Source organism: Pongo pygmaeus, chromosome X, assembly GCF_028885625.2.
Source record: "Pongo pygmaeus isolate AG05252 chromosome X, NHGRI_mPonPyg2-v2.0_pri, whole genome shotgun sequence".
Classification (NCBI taxonomy): domain Eukaryota; kingdom Metazoa; phylum Chordata; class Mammalia; order Primates; family Hominidae; genus Pongo; species Pongo pygmaeus.
This window is the reverse complement of record NC_072396.2, coordinates 134,226,778-134,247,127: the sequence shown is the minus strand read 5'-3', so window position 1 is coordinate 134,247,127 and position 20,350 is coordinate 134,226,778. Positions and strand designations below refer to the sequence as shown.

The window sequence follows — 20,350 nt, the reverse complement described above, 5'->3', positions numbered from 1 at the left end:
GATGATGTCCCTTCAGGTGGCAGAAATGAAGACTTAGTTGGGACATGGTTGCATTTATAAAATTCACAAGGGAGAAAAGGAACTCTAATCCCCAGGAAGGAGAAAGGCCTCTTGGTACTTTGAATACGGGAGAGTTCTGTTTTAAGAAGTATATGGATATTATTATTCCAAGGAGTGATATAGGGAGTTTCAAAAACAATTAGCTTATATTCGTGGATGACAGATCTGATCTAGTCTTTTTTTTTTTTTTTTTTGAGGTGGAGTCTTGCTCTGTCACCAGGCTGGAGTGCAGTGGTGCAATCTCAGCTCACTGCAACCTCCACTTCATGGGTTCAAGTGATTCTCCTGTCTCAGCTTCCTGAGTAAGCTGGGATTACAGGTGCATGCCACCACGTCTGGCTTATTTATTTATTTATTTATTTATTTTTGAGACGGAGTCTTGCACTGTCGCCCAGGCTGGAGTGCAGTGGCACGATCTCCGCTCACTGTAAGCTCCACCTCCCGGGTTCACGCCATTCTCCTGCCTCAGCCTCCCAAGTAGCTGGGACTACAGGCGCCCGCCACCACGCCTGGCTAATTTTTTGTATTTTTAGTAGAGACGGGGTTTCACTATGTTAGCCAGGATGGTCTTGATCTCCTGACCTTGTGATCCGCCCACCTCAGCCTCCCAAAGTACTGGGATTACAGGCATGAGCCACTGCACCCGGCCTTATTTTTGTATTTTTAGTAGAGACGGGGTTTTGCCATGTTGGCCAGGATGGTCTTGAACTCCTGACCTCAGATGATCCACCTGTCTTGGCCTCCCAAAGTGCTAGGATTACAGGTGTGAGCCACTGCGCCTGGCTGATCTAGTCTTTATCTAAGACAAATTAGTGATGTTTGAGGATACTCCTGACTTTGGAGGTCTGTGTTGGGAATTACCACCAAACTTTCACGTAGCTTATTCTTGTCAGAGACAGACTTCCAGCTTATAGCAATTATGGGATTAGCCTAGGGTGATATTTTTGAAGTATTTTTTAAATTGACAAATATTTAATATATATATATAAAGATATATATACAAAGATATATATATATATCTGGTATACAATATGATGTTTTGATACATGTATACATTTGGAATAGTTAAATCAAGCTAATTAACATATGTATTACCTTACATACTTATTTTTTTAATGGTGAGAACACTTAAAATCTACTCTCCTAGCAATTTTCTGGTATACAATATAGTGTTATTAACCATAGTCCCCATGTTGGGCAATAGATCTCATGAACTTATTCTTCCTTACTGAAATTTTATGTCCTTTGACAAATATCTTCCCAATCCTCCCTTCCCAATACGCCCGGTGGGGGTATTTTTTATCATAACTTTTGAAGACAAGCACTATGGGTTGTAGTTCACAAAAGTCTTAGTGGCTGGCGCTCGAAGTTTCCCCTTACTCAGAGTAGAAAGGCCTGCTAGTCCCACATCTGGCTTCCCAGCCACACCCACTCACTAGAGACGACTGGCTGCCAATAACCTCATCTCTGGAGGAGAACAATACAATAGGCCTGTTGTGTACTTGTTGACATACAGAGTGGATTGTTTTAGCAGGTGCAGAAGATGCTCTGTGTGGAGATTACAGAGACCTTTATCCTTGATGGCATAGCGTAATTCAAATCTAAGTTGTCCTTTGTCTGGCCTACAAGCAGGTGTTGGAACTGGACTTAGTTAAGCTCGGGTCCTTCTGTGCAGCGGGGCAGCATTAATTTAGAATTTTTTGCTGTTGCTCTACTCACTCTGTATGTTTTCCCTTTAATAAAAAAATTAAACTCTCTTTGGTGGCCAATCAGATACATCTGATTTTTTAAGGCTTTTGATTGGAGACTATACATCCAGGGCAGTTTGCGTCCTGGAGACATTACTTCTTTGTTTTCAAGAATGATCTTAGTGATGGGCAGTGGCCAGGAAGATTCCTATTTGCTGTTAGTGTGGTAATTTCACTTGGCTTGTTCATGAAATGAAGCCTCATGCTTCTCCTGCATCCTTTGGGTTCCTGATAAGTGGGGGTGATTTTCGCTTCTGAATTCCCTTTTTGGTTAATCTGTACCAGTGAAAAGGAGTAGTGGAAAATAGGGTAATCCACAAGCTAGTGATATGTAAGAACCTTAATTACCCTGAACTCAGCTGCCAGATCCTTCAGTTCTCCAGTTTTCCCCCAACCCTTGGCTTTTAGGAGAAGGAAGTAAATCATTAAAAAAGCAACTTAAGATGAAGGATTTTGTTAAAAATAAGCAAGCAAGCAAACACAAAAGTCACTAAAATCATCCTCCAGGTTCAGTACATATGTTCACCTTCATCAAAAACTGCTTAGTCTAATATAAAACTTGGCTTGTGTCCCCCCATGAAGTTGTGTGTGTGGCAGGGAGCTAGGGGAAGACCTCATGGGGGTTGTTCCAAAACTGCAGAGAATATATAACTGGAGGTTAAACGTTTGCTTTGAATGGCCAGCAGCTTGCTTACTCCCCATGCTGATGAGGTAAGCGTTTTTCTTAGCTTACTTTCTCTGCTCTCTCTCTGTTCCTTGCTCATCCACTTATAGTCTGCCTCCAAGTGAAAACTCTGTTTTCAAGGAGAAATGTGCCTCAGGAGGAGGAGGATAAAAATAGGTCAGCGATAACTCTCCTCACATATTCCTATTTATTTTGTTTGAAATTCAGTTCAGATCAACAAGTATTTATTGATAGCTTCTTTGTTCCCTTGTATTAAAGCTCTGGGAGATACAGAATCATGGTGATAATGTTAATAGCTAACATTTTACTTAGTGTTTAGTATTTACTGTGTGTGAAGTGCAGTTCTAAGCACTTTATTTATACTAGTGTGTTTGATCCACACAGTGACCTCATCAAGCACTGTTATTATCCTCATTTTATGGATAAGGAGACTGAAGTTAACTAAGTCACCCAGCTAGGAGCTGGTAGAGCCAGAATTCAAACCCGAGCATTCCCAGTCCAATAAGACTAGGTCCTTGTTCTTAGGAAGTCCAGTTGAGGGAGATGCCATCAACATACTGAGAAATAGCTAGGAAATAATGCAAGGCTCTGGAAGTGAGGACCACAGGGAGTAGAGAAGAGAGAGATTGGTGCAGCTTAGCATAAGCCTTTTGGAGGAGGTAAGAATTCTCTAAGTCTCAGATTCTTCGTCTATCAAATGGGTATAGTAGAATCTATTTCATAGATTTAGTGTGAGAATTGGATGGGATAATGTAGATGAAGAGCTTAGTGCAGTGCTTGTCTTATGGAGAGCCCTCAATAAATTATAGTTGCAATGATGACAATGATATTGATGTCTCTGGCACCTGAAAGATGAGTAGAGTTGGGATATTCAGAGAGGAAGAGAAATAGCTTGCCAGATGCATTATGAGGAAAGAGGGGAGTGAACATGTTGTTGGGAAGGGGTACTAAGGATAAACGATTTTCTTATTTTCTTGCTGTTGGTCATTAGTCACTTATTAGCTGAGCTAATTGAGGAGACCAGAGGAATGGATGTTGCAGAGTCAGTCAACAGCCCTGAAGGTTTTCACTGGTCTTGAAGCATGCTGAGATACTCTCTGTCTGACACTGTGAACCTGCTTTCTGGTTGGTCCTCATCTTTTCTCCCTCTTCATCAAGCTCAGCTTGAATGCCAGATCAGTGGATATGAAAAGCCCTGGAGATTCCCAGAGTGAGATCAACCTGTGTTGCTTAGAAATCCAAATTCAGTTGCTTCCCTATTCTTAGCAGGTGTGAACCTTTCCTGAGGTAGAGGAAATGTAGCTCCCAGTGGGTTGATAGGATAGACTGGACTTGGGGGTAAGAGAGTGTCCTCGAGAGTGTCTTCTGTATGTTACAGGTGGCAGCAGTCAATTATTTGTTGAGCTCCTGCTATGGGTAAAGCCATATGTTAGGAGTTTTGGGTAATTCAAGAGAAGAAACATGGTCCCTGCCCTTGAGGTGCTGCTGATTCTGTTGTGGGGGCCAGATTGACATACTGGTAACAATTGGAGATCAATGTAGGGTAGGTATCATTAAATGCTGAATTGCCTGCTTTCTTCAGGTGCCGCTACCTGGCTGTTCAGCTGTCTCCTGCCATCCCTGTGTTTGCTGCCATGCTCTTCCTTTTCTCCATGGCTACACTGTTGAGGACCAGCTTCAGTGACCCTGGAGTGATTCCTCGGGCGCTACCAGATGAAGCAGCTTTCATAGAAATGGAGATAGGTGAGTCTCCCAACCAGCTGGCAAGCTGCTGTGTAGTGGGTGGCCCTAATCAGTAAGAGAATGGAATCATAATAGTAGTTGCAGATTAATAATCACTTCTAGCCTTTTCTCTCTGAGATCCTGAATCTGAGATCATGACTACCCTGTGAATTTAGTAATGCAGGTCTAGCAACAGTCTAAAGTCGTAGACTTCGTCCTTCACTGCATTTGGTCACATTTCAGCAAGGATTTGTTACCAAGGTCCTGCTGTATTGTTCCCAGGAGGATGGTTTTTTACTTTTTTGGGAGAGGTGGTCACCAACACATTTTTTCTGAAGCAACGAAAGCACAGATTATTTATTTATTTATTTATTTATTTATTTATTTATTTATTTAGAGACAGAGTCTGGCTCTGTTACCAGGCTGAAGTGCAGTGGCGTGATCTTGGCTCACTGCAACCTCTGACTCCCAGGTTTAAGTGATTCTCCTGCCTCAGCCTCCCGAGTAGCTGGGATTACAGGCACACGCCACCACACCTAGCTAATTTTTGTATTTTTAGTAGAGATGGGGATTTCACCATGTTGGCCAGGATGGTCTCGATCTCCTGACCTTGTGATCCGCCCGCCTTGGTCTCCCAAATTGCTGGGATTACAAGTGTGAGCCACCACACCCGGCCAGCACAAATTTATTGAAACAAAAGTACACTCCACAGAGTGGGAGGGGGCTCGAGCAAGTGGCTCAAGAGCCACTTTTTGGTTTTTTGATGAAAGCTGTAAACCTTCTCCTCATAAAAATGCTTATATGCATGTACATGTACACAGTTTTGTATGTAATTTCAGGGATTCATAGATCTTCTGAAGCACATTCATGTCCCCCCCAACCAAGAATTCCTGCTTTAGGCCGGGCGCTGTGGCTCACGCCTGTAATCCCAGCACTTGGGGAGGCTGAGGCGGGCAGATCATTGAGGTCAGGAGTTCAAGACTAGCCTGGCCAACATGGTGAAACCCTGTCTCTACTTAAAATACAAAAATTAGCTGGGCGTGGTGGCATGTGCCTGTAATCCCAGCTACTCGGGAGGCTGAGGCACGAGAATCGCTTGAACCTGGGAGGCAGAGGTTGCAGTGAGTCTAGATTGTGCCACTGCACTCCAGCCTGGGCAACAGAGTGAGACTCCGTCTCAAAAAACCAAACCAAAACAAACAAACAAAAAACCCTGCTTTAGGGGAACATGCAACGTGAAAGGGGGCAGCTGTGGTGCCAGGAACCACTGAGAATTCTAGGAGGGGTAAAAGAAGCAATTGCAGGCTCAGTAGAGTGCAGATTGCAGCTCAGGATAAGGATCTTTGGTACAGAGATGAAGTGCTACATTATCTAGGAGCCAGGGTGGCTTCACAAATTGAAGCAGAACCATCCCAGGGCCAGAGGAGGAGTTATCCTGGGATCTCACAGTGAGAAAGAAGACTATGATGTGAGTACTAGGAGGGAGTGGGAGCCCACCAGATCAACAGCAGTGCCTACCTAAATGGTTCTCTGGTTTGGTACCCAGGTAGCTTGAGTCAGCATCCAAGCTAGACAGAGTAAGAAAAAGGGTCCCAGGACTTGTAAGACTAAGAAGCTGTGCCAGTAGAGCACCAATCTGTGGCTAGCCTTTAGTTCTTTGAGGGTGCTTTGAAGGCTTCCATGTATTTCTTTTTTCTTTTTCTTTCCCTCCCTTCCTCCCTCCCTCCCTTCCTTCGTTCCTTCGTTCCTTCCTTCTTCCTTCCTTTCCTTCCTTTCTTCTTCCTTCCTTTCTTCTTTTTTATTTTTCCTTCCTTTCTTCTTTTTTATTTTTCACAGTTTCACTCTGTCCCCCACGCTGGAGTGCAGTGGCGTGATCTCAGCTCACTGCAACCACCACCTCCCAGGTTCAAGTGATTCTCGTGCCTCAGCCTCCAGAGTAGCTGGGATTACGGGCGCCCACCACCACTCCCAGCTAATTTTTGTATTTTTAGTAGAGACGGTGTTTCACCATATTGACCAGGCTAGTCTTGAACTCCCGACCTCAAGTTATCCTCTCGCCTTGGCCTTCTAAAGTTCTGGGATTACAGGGGTGAGCCACCGCGCCCGGCCCATGTATTTCTTTTGTTTATTTTAGCTGTGTTTTCCATTAGGCTTCTTAATGGATTTCATTTTGAAAAATTCCAGCCTGTTTTAGTTGAGCTAAGGAGAAATGGGTTTGTGCACATGTGAGCTATAACTATTTGGGGATGGGGTGAGGGTGGGGATAGTGGGAAGAGAGCAGAGGCGACGTGTGCTGGCACAGCTGGAGTCCTGGGGAGACCCGATAGAACTAGGAGTAGTTAGGAGCAAGATGATGAGGAAGAGTTGTGAGTGCTGTTTTTTCTCCATCTGGATTATTCTTTTCCAGTTCCCTTCCCATTCACATATGGAGAAACTGAGAGTCAAGGCAGTACCTTGACTTGTCTCCTGCCTCTCATAGCAGGTTGTTAACAAAGTTAGCTCTTTTCTGCCTGATCACTGGGCCTGGGGCTCAGACTCAAGCAGTCACATTGCGGCCTCTGCATTTAGCATGTTTCTCTCACTAGAAGAGTACATTTTTCCGTTCGTATGTATGTTTATGTTAGCAAGTTTTTATCATCTTATATTCAGTCCTGTACTGGGTATGCTGTGGGTGGGGGATGGGGAGAGAGGAAGTCATGTGATACCCTTGCCTGATACGGCCTCCTGAGAAAGGTGAACTATGAACCCTGTCTCCCAGGTGCCCTCATGGAAAGCATATGCATAGAATATTAAGGTGGCATGCTGGTGCTTATCCTCTAATGAATAGCTGTCCTCATCCTTTTAAGACTTGTGACACATTGTTATTGTTTGATTTCACAGCATCTACCCCACTCCACAAAAAAAGGAAAAATGTTCCATATGGCAGATATTTTTAAAATCAAAGTGAATTGAAAAATATTCTGTTTTTAGAATTATACTGCATGGTGAGAGTGCAATGAGACAGGCACTCTCATATGCTGCGGATGGGCAGGCATGCAAATTCATACGGTCTGTCTGGGAAGCAGTTTGGCAACAAGTAATATGTACTTTAAAGGGTCATACCCTTTGACCTAGTAGTTCTACTTCTCTGAGGGTTTAGCTAAAGGAGATAAACAGATTTTTACAAATTACTGTAGAAGGATTTTTGGTGCATCGTTTTTTCTTTTCTTTTAAATATGAGTAGCTATTTTAATGCCGGCAACTTCATGTATTACTGCTTAGACTTCACCATTCTTTTCTTTATTCTTTGTGTTTTAGAAATTAATTTTAACACATGAGTATGTTCTTGGAAGGGAAGAGGGGACTAGGATTGAGGTGGTGATTGAAGGGGATTTAAGCTTTTATCTGTAATGTTTTAAATTTTTACATGTAACATCACCTAAATAGTAAAAAATCCCAACAATATGGAATATTTAAATAAATCATAGTACACGTATATGATGGAATATTACCAGTAGTTATGTTTTAGAAAAAAATTAACCATGAGAACATGTTCACAGCATATAATATTAAGTAAATACTTCATGGTAGAAAGCTGCATTTATAATATGATCTCAATTTTTTAAAAATTATGAATGTTTACCTGTTAATAGAAGATTAGAAGGAAATACACCAAAAAATATAAATATCTCTGAGCTGAGAGACTGTCAGTGATTTTTATGTTTTCTTGTTTATACTTTCTGTTTTTTTCCAAAAAAAAATTTTTTTTTGAGATGGAGTCTCGCTCGCTCTGTCACCCAGGCTGCCTCCCAGGTTCAAGCGATTCTCCTGCCTCAGCCTCCAGAGTAGCTGGGATTACAGATGCGTGCCACCATGCTTGGCTAATTTTTGTATTTTTAGTAGACACGGGGTTTTGCCATGTTGGCCAGACTGGTCTCGAACTCCTGATCTCAGGTGCTCCGCCTGCCTCAGCCTCCCAAAGTGCTGGGATTACAGGCGTGAGCCACCATGCCTGGCCCTATTCTGTTTTTTTCCAAAATTTTTACAATAAGCAAGCATTACTTCTATTTCAATAACTGTTTTTGTATTACCAGTCTTTTCTTTTCACATGCATATATTTTATGTTTGCAAGATAGTATTGTTTTATGCATATTGCTTTTTAACATACATTTTCATTTTGCCATATATTGTATTTTCCTGTTTTCACCATTCTTTTGTCTATATCATTTTTAATGGCTGCATAATATTCCATTCTATGCACATAACATAATTTACTTAACCAACCTCCTATTGTGACATTGAAGCTATTTTTAGTTTTTCACTATTAAAAGGAACTCTGTTCCTTTTAATATATAAATATATATATTTTTATATATAAGGATATATAAATATCCTTATATAAACATCTTTCATATATCTCATAATTTTGATAAGTTTCTATAAGTAGACTTGATCAGTAAATGAATATACACGTTTAAAACTTTGGTAGCTGGCTGGGCACGGTGGCTCACACCTGTAATCCCAGCACTTTGGGAGGCTGAGGCAGGGAGTTTGAGACCAGCCTGACAAACATGATAAAACCCCATCTCTATTAAAAATACAAAAATCAGCCAGGCATGGTGGTGGGCCCCTGTAATCCCAGCTATTCAGGAGGCTGAGACAGGAGAATCACTTGAACCCAGGAGGCAGAAGTTGCAGTGAGCCAAGACTGAGATCCCACCACTCCACTCCAGCCTAGGCAACAGAGCGAGACTTCATCTTAGAAGAAAAAAAAAGTTTAGTAGCAGCTGCCATATTGCTCACTGATAAGATCTAAGAATGACCTTTCCCCACCCTTGCTAACATGGGATATATTTTTATTCTTTGTAATGTTTTTTAATATGATAGGTAAAAATGGTATCTTTGTGCTTTAATTTTTATTTCTCTGATTACTAGTGAAATTGGATGTTTTCATTTAATGTATTTTTAGCTATTTTTTTAAATGAATGTTTTTCTTCGTAATCAGAAAAAAAAGCCTCGAAGAAACACTTTTTCGTATGTATACAACAGAACTGCATGCACTTAGTGGAGTTTTATGGGCATATTCTGTGATGTTGAGTGTCTAGTCTATAAAAGACAGGGGGCTTAGGGAACCTTTGAATGCCCCCATTGGTTTTGGAGAGGTGGTGAGACTTTTGGGCTCAAATAATGGCTAGCTGTGATATTAACTGTCTTTATTGATTTACAGAAGCTACCAATGGTGCGGTGCCCCAGGGCCAGCGACCACCCCCTCGTATCAAGAATTTCCAGATAAACAACCAGATTGTGAAACTGAAATACTGTTACACATGCAAGATCTTCCGGCCTCCCCGGGCCTCCCATTGCAGCATCTGTGACAACTGTGTGGGTGAGTAAAACTGCGGGGACATTGCCTAGGGAAAAGGCTGAGTTGAACAAGAAAGTCAGGGTGGTCACCAATTTTGGGAGGAGGGAAGATAGATTTAGATGAGAAATGAGCTAGATTTAGATAGGAAATTTAGATAGGCAACAAGCTCCTGAAAAACTGCAAATCAGCTGTACTTGTGTAGATCGAATCAAAATTTAAATATCCTCTAGCCTAAACTTTACAAAAACCTCTTTAGTAAATGGGAAAAATAAACTTTACCTATTTTTGAAATTTAGATTTTCCTGTACTGGATTTTCATGTGGGACCCACCTTACGTAGTGGGAGGAGACACCTAGTCCACTGGAGGGCAGCATTGAGGAAGGAAGTTCTGTCTAAGACGCAACCCAAGAAGAGGAAAGTTGCTAGCATTTATTGAGTTTCTACTACATATTGGGCACTGTGCTAAGTGATTTACCTTTCTCTCATTTAAGACTTGTAACAGCCCCATGAGATTGGTATAATCCCCATTTTACGGATGAGGAAATAGGTGAAGCACCAGTATGTAAGTTCACATAATTAGTATGAGATTAAGCTAGAGCAGGTCTGATTCCAAACTGCTTATTTCTTCTCTCTGCTGCTGCTGCAAGAGGGTCAGGTATATGTGTGTCTAATACAGTGGTCTGTGCTTCCATCCACATATATGTGGCTTTGTTGTAATCACTGCCTACTGTGTGCTAAACCCTGGCCAAAACAAGAAATGGGCCATAAAGATTCCTGTTGATAGGCCTATATGTGAAATTGCTTATATAATCACTAGGCATACTTCTAACGTTCTTTTTAAAATTACTTTTTCTTGAGTTCCCATCATTGGATAATGTTTTTTTCTGTATACCATGTGGCATCCTGAGGGCGTTGCTTTCCTCTTACTAGCCATTTCTTTAGGCAAAGGTTGGGAGATATATATTGCTTTATATGGTAAAAGCTATATGGTGCTCTCTTCGGCAGCATGTATACTAAAAAACTACTATATGTAGATAAGATTTTTATAAATCAAAACCCATTTTATTATTATTATTATTATTTATTTTACTTTAAGTTCTGGGATACATGTGCAGAATGTGCAGGTTTGTTACATAGGTATACATGTGCCATGGTGGTTTGCTGCACCTATCAACCTGTCATCTAGGTTTTAAGCCCTGCATGCATTAGGTATTTGTCCTAATGCCCTCCCTCCTCACCCCACCCCCCGACAGACCCCAGTATGTGTTGTTCCCCTCCCTGTGTCCATGTGTTCTCATTGTTCGACTCCCACTTATGAGTGAGAACATGCGGTGTTTGGTTTTCTGTTCCTGTGTTAGTTTGCTGAGAATGATGGCTTCCAGCTTCATCCATGTCCCTACAAAGGACATGAACTCATCCTTTTTTATGGCTGCATAGTATTCCATGGTGTATATGTGCCACATTTTCTTTATCCGGTCTATCATTGATGAGCATTTGGGTTGGTTCCAAGTCTTTGGTATTATAAATAGTGCTGCAATAAACATATGTGTGCATGTGTCTTTATGGTAGAATGATTTATAATGCTTTGGGTATATACCCAGTAATGGGATTGCTGGGTCAAATGGTATTTCTGGTACTGGATCCTTGAGGAATCGCCACACTGTCTTCCACAATGGTTGAACTAATTTACAGTCCCATCAACAGTGTAAAAGTGTTCCTATTTCTCCACAGCCTCATCAGCATCTATTGTCAAAGCCCATTTTATTTATTTATTTTTTTGAGATGGAGTCTCACTGTGTCGCCCAGGCTGGAGTGCAGTGGCATGATCTCGGCTCACTGCAACCTCCACCTCCCGGGTTCAAGCGATTCTCCTGCCTCATCCTCCTGAGTAGCTGGTATTACAGGCGCACACCACCACGCCCGGCTAATTTTTGTATTTTTAGTAGAGATGGAGTTTCACCATGTTGGTCAGGCTGGTCTGGAACTCCTGACCTTGTGATCCACCCACCTAGGCCTCCCAAAGTGCTGAGATTACAGGCATGAGCCACCGCACCCGGCTGTCGAAACCCATTTTAAATGAAGCAGGAAACTTGATATTTAAAGAAGGTCTGGCTGGGCGCGGTGGCTCACGCCTCTAATCCCAGCACTTTGGGGGACCGAGGCGGGCGGATCACGAGGTCAGGAGATCGAGACCATTCTGGCTAACACGGTGAAACCCCGTCTCTACTAAAAATACAAAAAATTAGCCGGGCATGGTGGTGGGCGCCTGTAGTCCCAGCTACTCGGGAGGCTAAGGCAGGAGAATGGCGTGAACCCGGGAGGCGGAGGTTGCAGTGAGCCAAGATCGCGCCACTGCACTCCAGCCTGGGTGACAGAGCAAGACTCCATCTCAAAAAAAAAAAAAAAAAATGGTATTTCTGGTTCTAGATCTTTGAGGAATCGCCACATCTTCCACAATGGTTGAACGAATTTACAATCCCAACAACAATAGCGTTCCTGTTTCTCCGCAACCTCGCCAGCATCTGTTGTTTTTTGACTTTTTAATAATCGCCATTCTGACTGGCATGAGATGGTATCTCAGTGTGGTTTTTGATTTGCATTTCTCTAATGATCAGTGATGTTGAGCATTTTTTCATATATTTGTTGGCTGCATGAATGTCTTCTTTTGAGAACAATGAGAACACATGGACACAGGGAGGGGAACAACACACACCGGGGCATGTTGAGGGATGGGGAAGGGAGGGAGAGCATTAGGAAAAATAGCTAACGCATGCTGGGCTTAATACCTAGGTGATGGCTTGATAGGTACAGCAAACCACCATGGCACACATTTACCTATGTAACAAACCTGCACGTCCTGCACATGTACCCCAGAACTTAAGTAAAATAAAAAGGTCTGATGTGAGGTAGTATTCCCTTTCCTTATTAGCATTCTTAACTATAAGGAACTCATACAAATCAATTTTTTTAAAAAGCACTGACATTCCAGGAGAAATAGAAACAGTTCATAACAATATAATTGGCTAGTTATCATGACTAATAGTCAAAGAAATGATTTCAGGATGCTTTTGTTTTGAGATAGGATCTCACTCTTTTTCCCAGGCTGGAGGGCAGTGGCACGATCACAGCTCACTGCAGACTCAACCTCCTGGGCTCAGGTGATCCTCCCACCTCAGCCTCCCAAGTTGCTGAGACTACAGGCATGCACTACCATGCCTGGCCATTTTTTTTTTTTTTTTGTATTTTTTGTAGAGATGGGTTTTGCCCATGTTGCCCAGGCTGGTCTCAAACTCCTGGGCTCAATCAACCCACCTGCTGCAGCCTCCCAAAGTGTTGTGATTGCAGGTGTGAGCCAATACCCCCAGCCCAATATGCTTTTTTAAATCTAGAAAATTAGCAAGGAAAACCTGATGTTTACTCTTCCACTAGCAAGAGTGTAAATTGGAACAAACTTTTTGGAAGGCAACCTAGTAAGATTAATTGAAAGCCTTAAAACATCTATACCTTTTGATGCCAGTGGTTCCCTTTCTAGGGAGTCTGTCCAATGAAATCAGAGATGTGGGAAAATATTTCGGGGTGGAAATGTTTAACTCAGGATTATTATGACAGTTAAAAGTTGAAAAGAACCTAATTGTCTACCAATAGATGAGTAGCCAAAGAAATTATAGAGCCGGGCGTAGTGGCTCACTCCTGTAATCCCAGCACTTTGGGAGGCCGAGGTGGGCAGATCACTTGAGGCCAGAAGTTTGAGACCGGCCTGAGCAACATGGTGAAACCTCGTCTCTACTAAAACATGCAAAAATTCGCTGGACGTGGTGACATGTGCCTGTAATCCCAGCTGAGACCCCGGCTGAGGCATGAGAATCAAAAACCCATGAGGTGGAGGCTGCATTGAACCGAGATTGTGCCACTGCACTCCAGCCTGGGCGACAGAGTAAGACTCTGTCTTTAAATAAATAAATAAATAAATAATAGGACATTCGTACATTAGACTGATGGAAAGAGTTCATACCAGAAAGCTAAATGACAAAACAGGAGATAGGCTACATTTATAGTGTGAAGTCAGTTACCTATTTAAAAAAAATCTAATGATGTGTAAAGAAATATGCAAGGAAATACAGGAAATATGCCACGATTTTTATAGTTTATTATCTATAGGTTGTGGGATTATGAGTGATTTTGTTTCCTTCATTTTTTCATATGCCATCCTCCACTACTGTGATTTCTTCATTTTTGTTTTTATTTTTTTCAAGTTTTCTACAATGAGCATGTATTACTTGTATTATCAGAAAAGATGTGATTTAAAATATTGTAAAAAATATATATCTGTATAACCATTCTTCTCTATACCTTTCTTCCCTTTCCTGAAAAGATGTAGCCTCCTCAGTAGGAGATAGACCATTTTTACAGCCTTATTTTTTGACCAGTACACAGCTCACTTTTCTTTCAAATTGATATATTTTCTTCTTCTTTTTTTGTTTTTTGAGACGGAGGCTGTCTCTCTCTTCCAGTCTGGAGTGCAGTGGCGTGATCTCGGTTCACTGCAAGCTCCACCTCCCAGGTTCACGCCATTCTTCTGCCTCAGCCTCCCGAGTAGCTGGGACTACAGGCTTCCGCCACCACGCCCAGCTAACTTTTTTGTATTTTTAGTAGAGACGGGGTTTCACCGTGTTAGCCAGAATGGTCTCTATCTCCTGACCTTGTGATCCACCCGTGTCGGCCTCCCAAAGTGCTGGGATTACTGGCATGAGCCACCGCGCCTGGCCCAAATTGATGTATTTTATTCTTTTGTAGTCTTTTATTCATTAAAATAACACATGTTCATTGTGGAAAATATGGGAAGTGCAAAAAGTATAAATAAAACTTAATCCTAAATTCACTCTCCATTTTGCTATATTTCCTACTAGTGTTTCTGCAAAATTGGACTGTAACATTATAGGGTTTTTAATCCTGCTTTTGTCATTTAACATTCTATCCTGAGCATTTTTCTGCATCTTTAATAAATGTTTCTTTAATATATTATTTTAATGACTGCATAATCCATCATATGGTTCTATTCAAGTTTATTCAGGCAGTCTTCTGTCGTTAGACATTATTCATTCTTCTATTTTATTCATTGTTGTAACACTGCAATCATAATTATTAAACTTAAGGATATGGAACAATTGGAACCTTCATACATTTCTGGTGAGAATGTAAAATCATGCAGCTGCTGTGGAAAAGTTTGGTGGTTCCTCAAAAAGTTAAACATAGAATTACCACATGACCCAGCAATTCCACTCCTGGGTGTATACCTATATTAATCTGCTTGGGTTACCATAACAAAATACCTCAGTCTGGCTGGCTCAAACAATGGGAATTTTTCTCTCACAATTCTGGAGGCTGGAAGTCCAAGATAGAGGTGCGAGAAGGGATGGTTTCTGGTGAGGCCTCTCCCCCTGGCTTGCAGATGGCTGCCTTCTTGCTGTGTCCTCACGTGATCTTTTCTCCGTGCTCACACACTACTGGTGTCTCATCCTCTCCTTACAAGGACACCAGTCCCATTGGATTAGGGCCCCACCCAGATGACCTCATTTAACTTTAGTTACCTCCTTAAAGGTTCTGCCTCCAAGTGCAGCCACATTGGGGGTTAGGGCTTCAACATATGGAACTGGGGAGTGAGGGTACGGTTCATTCCATAACAATAGCCACAAGAATTGACAACAAGGACTCAAAACCTACTTGTACGCCAGTGTTCGTAGCATCATTATTCACAGTAGCCAAAAGGTGTAACCAACCCAAGTGTCTATCAACAGATGAATGGCTAAACAAAATGTGGTATGTACATACGGTGGAATATTATCCAGTCATAAAAAGGAATACAGTACTGATACAACGTGGATGAACCTTGAAAACATGCTATGTGAAAAAAAAAAAAAGACACAAAAGACAAATATTGTGTGATTCCACTTATATGAGATATCTAGAATGGGCAAATTCATAGAGACAGAAGATTAGAGATTGCTAGGGGATAGGGGAAGGGGAAAATGGAGAGTTACTGCTTAATGGGTGCAGAGTTTCTGTTTGGAGTAATGAAAGGGTTTTGGAAATAGATAATGGTGATGGTTCCACAACATTATGAATGTAATTAATGCCACTGAATTGCACACTTAAAATGGTTAAAATGGCAAATTGTATGTTATGTATATTTTACCATAATAGATTTTTTTTTTTAAGACATGGTCTCACTCTGTCACCCAGGCTGGAGTGCAGTGGCATGATCTCAGCTCACTGCAACCTCCGCCTCCCGAGCTCAAGTGATCCCCCCACCTCAGCCTCCTGATTGGCTGGGATTACAGGCATGCACCACCACGACCCATGAATTTTTGCATTTTTTGGTAGAGATGGGGTTTCACCATGTTGGCCAGGCTGGTCTCAAACTCCTGACCTCGTGATTCCCCTGCCTGGGCCTTCCAAACAATACAAAATTTAATTTAAAAGTTTGAATAATGCCGCAATAAACATACATGTGCATGTGTCTTTATAGCAGCATGATTTATAGTCCTTTGGGTGTATACCCAGTAATGGGATGGCTGGGTCAAATGGTATTTCTAGTTCTAGATCCCTGAGGAATCGCCACACTGACTTCCACAATGGTTGAACTAGTTTACAGTCCCACCAACAGTGTAAAAGTGTTCCTATTTCTCCACATCCTCTGTGGCACTATTCACAATAGCAAAGACTTGGAACCAACCCAAATATCCAACAATGATAGACTGGATTAAGAAAATGTGGCACATATACACCATGGAATACTATGCAGCCATAAAAAAGGATGAGTTCATGTCCTTTGTAGGGACATGGATGAAATTGGAAATCATCATTCTCAGTAAACTATCGCAAGAACAAAAAACCAAACACTGCATGTTCTCACTCATAGATGGGAATTGAACAATGAGAACACATGGACACAGGAAGGGGAACATCACACTCTGGGGACTGTTGTGGGGTGGGGGGAGGGGGGAGGGATAGCATTAGGAGATATACCTAATGCTAAATGACGAGTTACTGGGTGCAGCACACCAGCGTGGCACATGTATACATATGTAACTAACCTGCACATTGTGCACATGTACCCTAAAACTTAAAGTATAAAAAAAAAAAAAAAAAAAGTTTGAAGTTCGGCTGGGCACAGTGGCTCATGCCTGTAATCCCAGTACCTTGGGAGGCTGAGCCGGGCATTTCACCTGAGGTCAGGAGTTCGAGACCAGCCTGGCTAACATGGCAAAACCCCGTCTCTACTAAAAATACAAAAATTAGCTGGGCGTGGTGGCGGACGCCTGTAATCCCAGCTACTCGGGTGGCTGATGAGGCTTGAACCTGGGAGGCGGAGGTTGCAGTGAGCCGAGATCGCACCATTGCACTCCAGCCTGGGTGACAAGCATGAAACCGTGTCTCAAAAATAAATAAATAAATAAAAATAAAAATTTGAACTTAAAATTTCTGTGTACATTTCTATTTTCTTATGAGAAATTGCTGAAAATGGACTTATTCTGCCAAAGGGGTACAAGCTTTATGAAGGCTCTTGATACGTACTGCCAAATTGCTTTCTGGAAAGGTTCTTTCATTTTATGCTCCCACAAGCAGTATGTTAGAGTGTCCATTTTACCCTATTCTCACTAGCACTGGATTTTATTATTTATATTCTTATTTTGATAGGCATAAAATATGCTATTATTTTACTAGTATTACACTGAATTATTGGTGGCTAGGAAAAATATTAAATATAGGTTTTATGGTATTTATTAGTTTTTGCCCTATTTCCTTTTTGTTTTTTTAAATTAATTAATTAATTAATTATTATTATTATACTTTAGGTTTTAGGGTACATGTGCACAATGTGCAGGTTAGTTACATATGTATACATGTGCCATGCTGGTGCGCCGCACCCACTAACTCGTCATCTAGCATTAGGTATATCTCCCAATGCTATCCCTCCCCCCTCCCCCCACCCCACAACAGTCCCCAGAGTGTGATGTTCCCCTTCCTGTGTCCATGTGTTCTCATTGTTCAGTTCCCACCTATGAGTGAGAATATGTGGTGTTTGGTTTTTTGTTCTTGCGATAGTTTACTGAGAATGATGATTTCCAATTTCATCCATGTCCCTACAAAGGACACACAATGAGATACCATCTCACACCAGTTAGAATGGCAATCATTAAAAAGTCAGGAAACAACAGGTGCTGGAGAGGATGTGGAGAAATAGGAACACTTTTACACTGTTGGTGGGACTATAAACTAGTTCAATCAACCATTGTGGAAGTCAGTGTGGCGATTCCTCAGGGATCTAGAACTAGAAATACCATTTGTTTGTTTTTTGTTTTTGTTTTATGTACAGTTGACTCTTGAACAATGCAGTTTTGAACTGCATGGGCCCACTTAATAATGAGGGTTTTTTTTTTTTTTTCCAGTAAATACAGTATCAGTGTGTTCCTCATCTGCAACCAAGTGTGGATCCAAAATACAGTCGTCCCTAAGTATCCTTGGGGGATTGGTTTCAGGGATTGCCCTTGAATACCAAACCCCATGTATTCTCAAGTCCTGCAGTGGCCCTGTGGAACCCATGGATATGAAAAGTCAGCCCTCTGTATCCGTATCCGGGAGTTTCATATTTTGTGAATACCATATTTTTGATCTGGGTTTAGTTGTGGATGCAGAACCTGTTGATACGGAGGGCCAACTGTATTTATTGAAACAAATCCATGTACAAGTGGACGCACGCAGTTCTAACCTGAGTTGTTCAAGGTTCAAATGTACAGTATTCACAAGATGCAAAACCTGTGTACATGAGGGGCAACTTTTCTTATCCGTGGGTTCTGCAGGGCTGCTGAATGACTTGAGTATGGGTGGATTTTGGTATCTGCCTGTAATGCTTACCACGATCAAATGAAATTTCATCAACACCCATAGTTACCATTGTGTGTGCATGTGTGTGTGTGGTGAGGACACTTAAGATTACTCTCTTAGCAAATTTCAAGTAACCTTTGAGTATTATTTTCTTGATGAAGTATTTGTATTTTCCTATTGATTTCTAAGAACTTTTCATATAGTCAGGTACAACTTTACACAGATTGCCACTGGTTTTTTTTTTCTTTAGTCTTCTTTATGGTAATTTTAACATACACAAAATATTTTTTAAATTTTTAACTTTTTGTTGGTATATAGTAGGTATATATATTTATGGTGTACATGAGAAGTTTTGATACAGGCATGCAATGTGTAATAATCACATCACTGATCACCAAGGAAATGCAAATCAAAACCACAAAATACTTTTTTAAAGTTTATGGAGTCAAATCTATTTTTCCTTGTCATCTGTTTTCTTCCAGTACTTTTATGCTTAGAAAGTCCTTCTGCATATAGAGGACAAATAAACATTTATTCTTTATAGTTATTTTATGGATTCACTTTGTTTTTACATTTAGTTCTTTAATTCATCTGGAATTTACTATGACAAGTAGTATGAAGATAAAAAAATCGATCCTTATTTTGCACCAAATAGCCAATTGTCACATAATTGTTTATGGAATAATACTTCCTTTTACCTCTGATTTTGTAATGCTGAGTTTATTAGACAACAAAATCTTATATATTCTAAGATCTGTTTCTGGGCTCTTTCCATTCCATTGAGCTATGCCATACCATTTTAAATATTGTAGTTTTACATTTTTCCTTGGCTATTTTGACCTGTTTATTCTTCTTGAACTTAGTAGGCCCACCGATTAAGATTTTATTTGGAAAAGCAGTGTCTCTGCTTTTAATGAGCAGAGTGAGGCAGATCACTTAACCTCTCCATGCCTTTGTTTTTTCATCTGTAAAGTGGGGAAAAGATCTCCTTTTGCCCAAATTCCAGGGAAATTGTGAGGATCAAATGAGATGGTTATGAAAACATTTTGAAAAAGTAAAAAAAAAAAACAACCCTGTATTTTTTACAACTGAAATAGACAATGATCCTGGAGGTCTTTGAATTAGGTATTATGGGGATGGCGGGGTTGATTTTTGTTCTGGAGGCTTTTGGCTTTGGACTCTCTCTTTCTCCCACAGAGCGCTTCGACCATCACTGCCCCTGGGTGGGGAATTGTGTTGGAAAGAGGAACTACCGCTACTTCTACCTCTTCATCCTTTCTCTCTCCCTCCTCACAATCTATGTCTTCGCCTTCAACATCGTCTATGTGGCCCTCAGTGAGTACACAGGGCAGTGTCCGTTGTTGGAGTGGGGCGGGGTGGGGGAAGAGTTAAGGGCAGCTTAGAGGGTGGTTGGGTTTCCTGGTGGTACCATTGTGAAAGGTACTTTAGGACAGGTTAGAAATGAGCACAGTTATCTGCTCTTGAGCAGGGTTGCAAACCTCAGTGCACATCAATGAGTATTAATCAGTGTGTTGGCCTTCTCTTTGGCCAACTGCTGGGGACTGGGACCATAATTACTGGTCTGTATCCAGAGTACTGGGGCATTTCTGAGGTAATCCCAAAGGTTGGGGATGTATTTTGTCTCGGAGCATCCTCTCTTCTTCTGCCTTGTAAAACTTGCCTTGTGCTAAGGGGTAGAAAAGGGTTTTGCCTGAGAAATGTCTTTTGGTAGCTTGTGGTCTAGTTTGAGAGATAGAAAGCACACCCACATGTATGCAAGTGCACATACAAACACACCCACACGCACACACACACACACACACCAGTCTAAGAGCAGATGTGATGTGGAGTTAAGGGAGTGGTCTTAAGACAGCTTTGTGGAAAGAGAAGAGTTCTGAGCTGAAT

The 20,350-nt window shown here is 41.4% G+C and overlaps 1 protein-coding gene across 2 annotated transcripts in view; it reads left to right on the top strand.

The window, feature by feature from the left end:
• The window catches only part of ZDHHC9 (zinc finger DHHC-type palmitoyltransferase 9), a 39,900-nt gene that overhangs the window by 10,726 nt on the left and 8,824 nt on the right, over positions 1 to 20,350 (top strand). For both annotated transcript variants that reach the window (XM_054471763.2, XM_063660309.1), the window contains exons 4-6: positions 4,076 to 4,236; positions 9,422 to 9,580; positions 19,643 to 19,780. In XM_054471763.2, the coding sequence (XP_054327738.1) occupies positions 4,076 to 4,236; positions 9,422 to 9,580; positions 19,643 to 19,780 (458 nt within the window). The remainder of the gene's footprint in view (positions 1 to 4,075; positions 4,237 to 9,421; positions 9,581 to 19,642; positions 19,781 to 20,350) is intronic.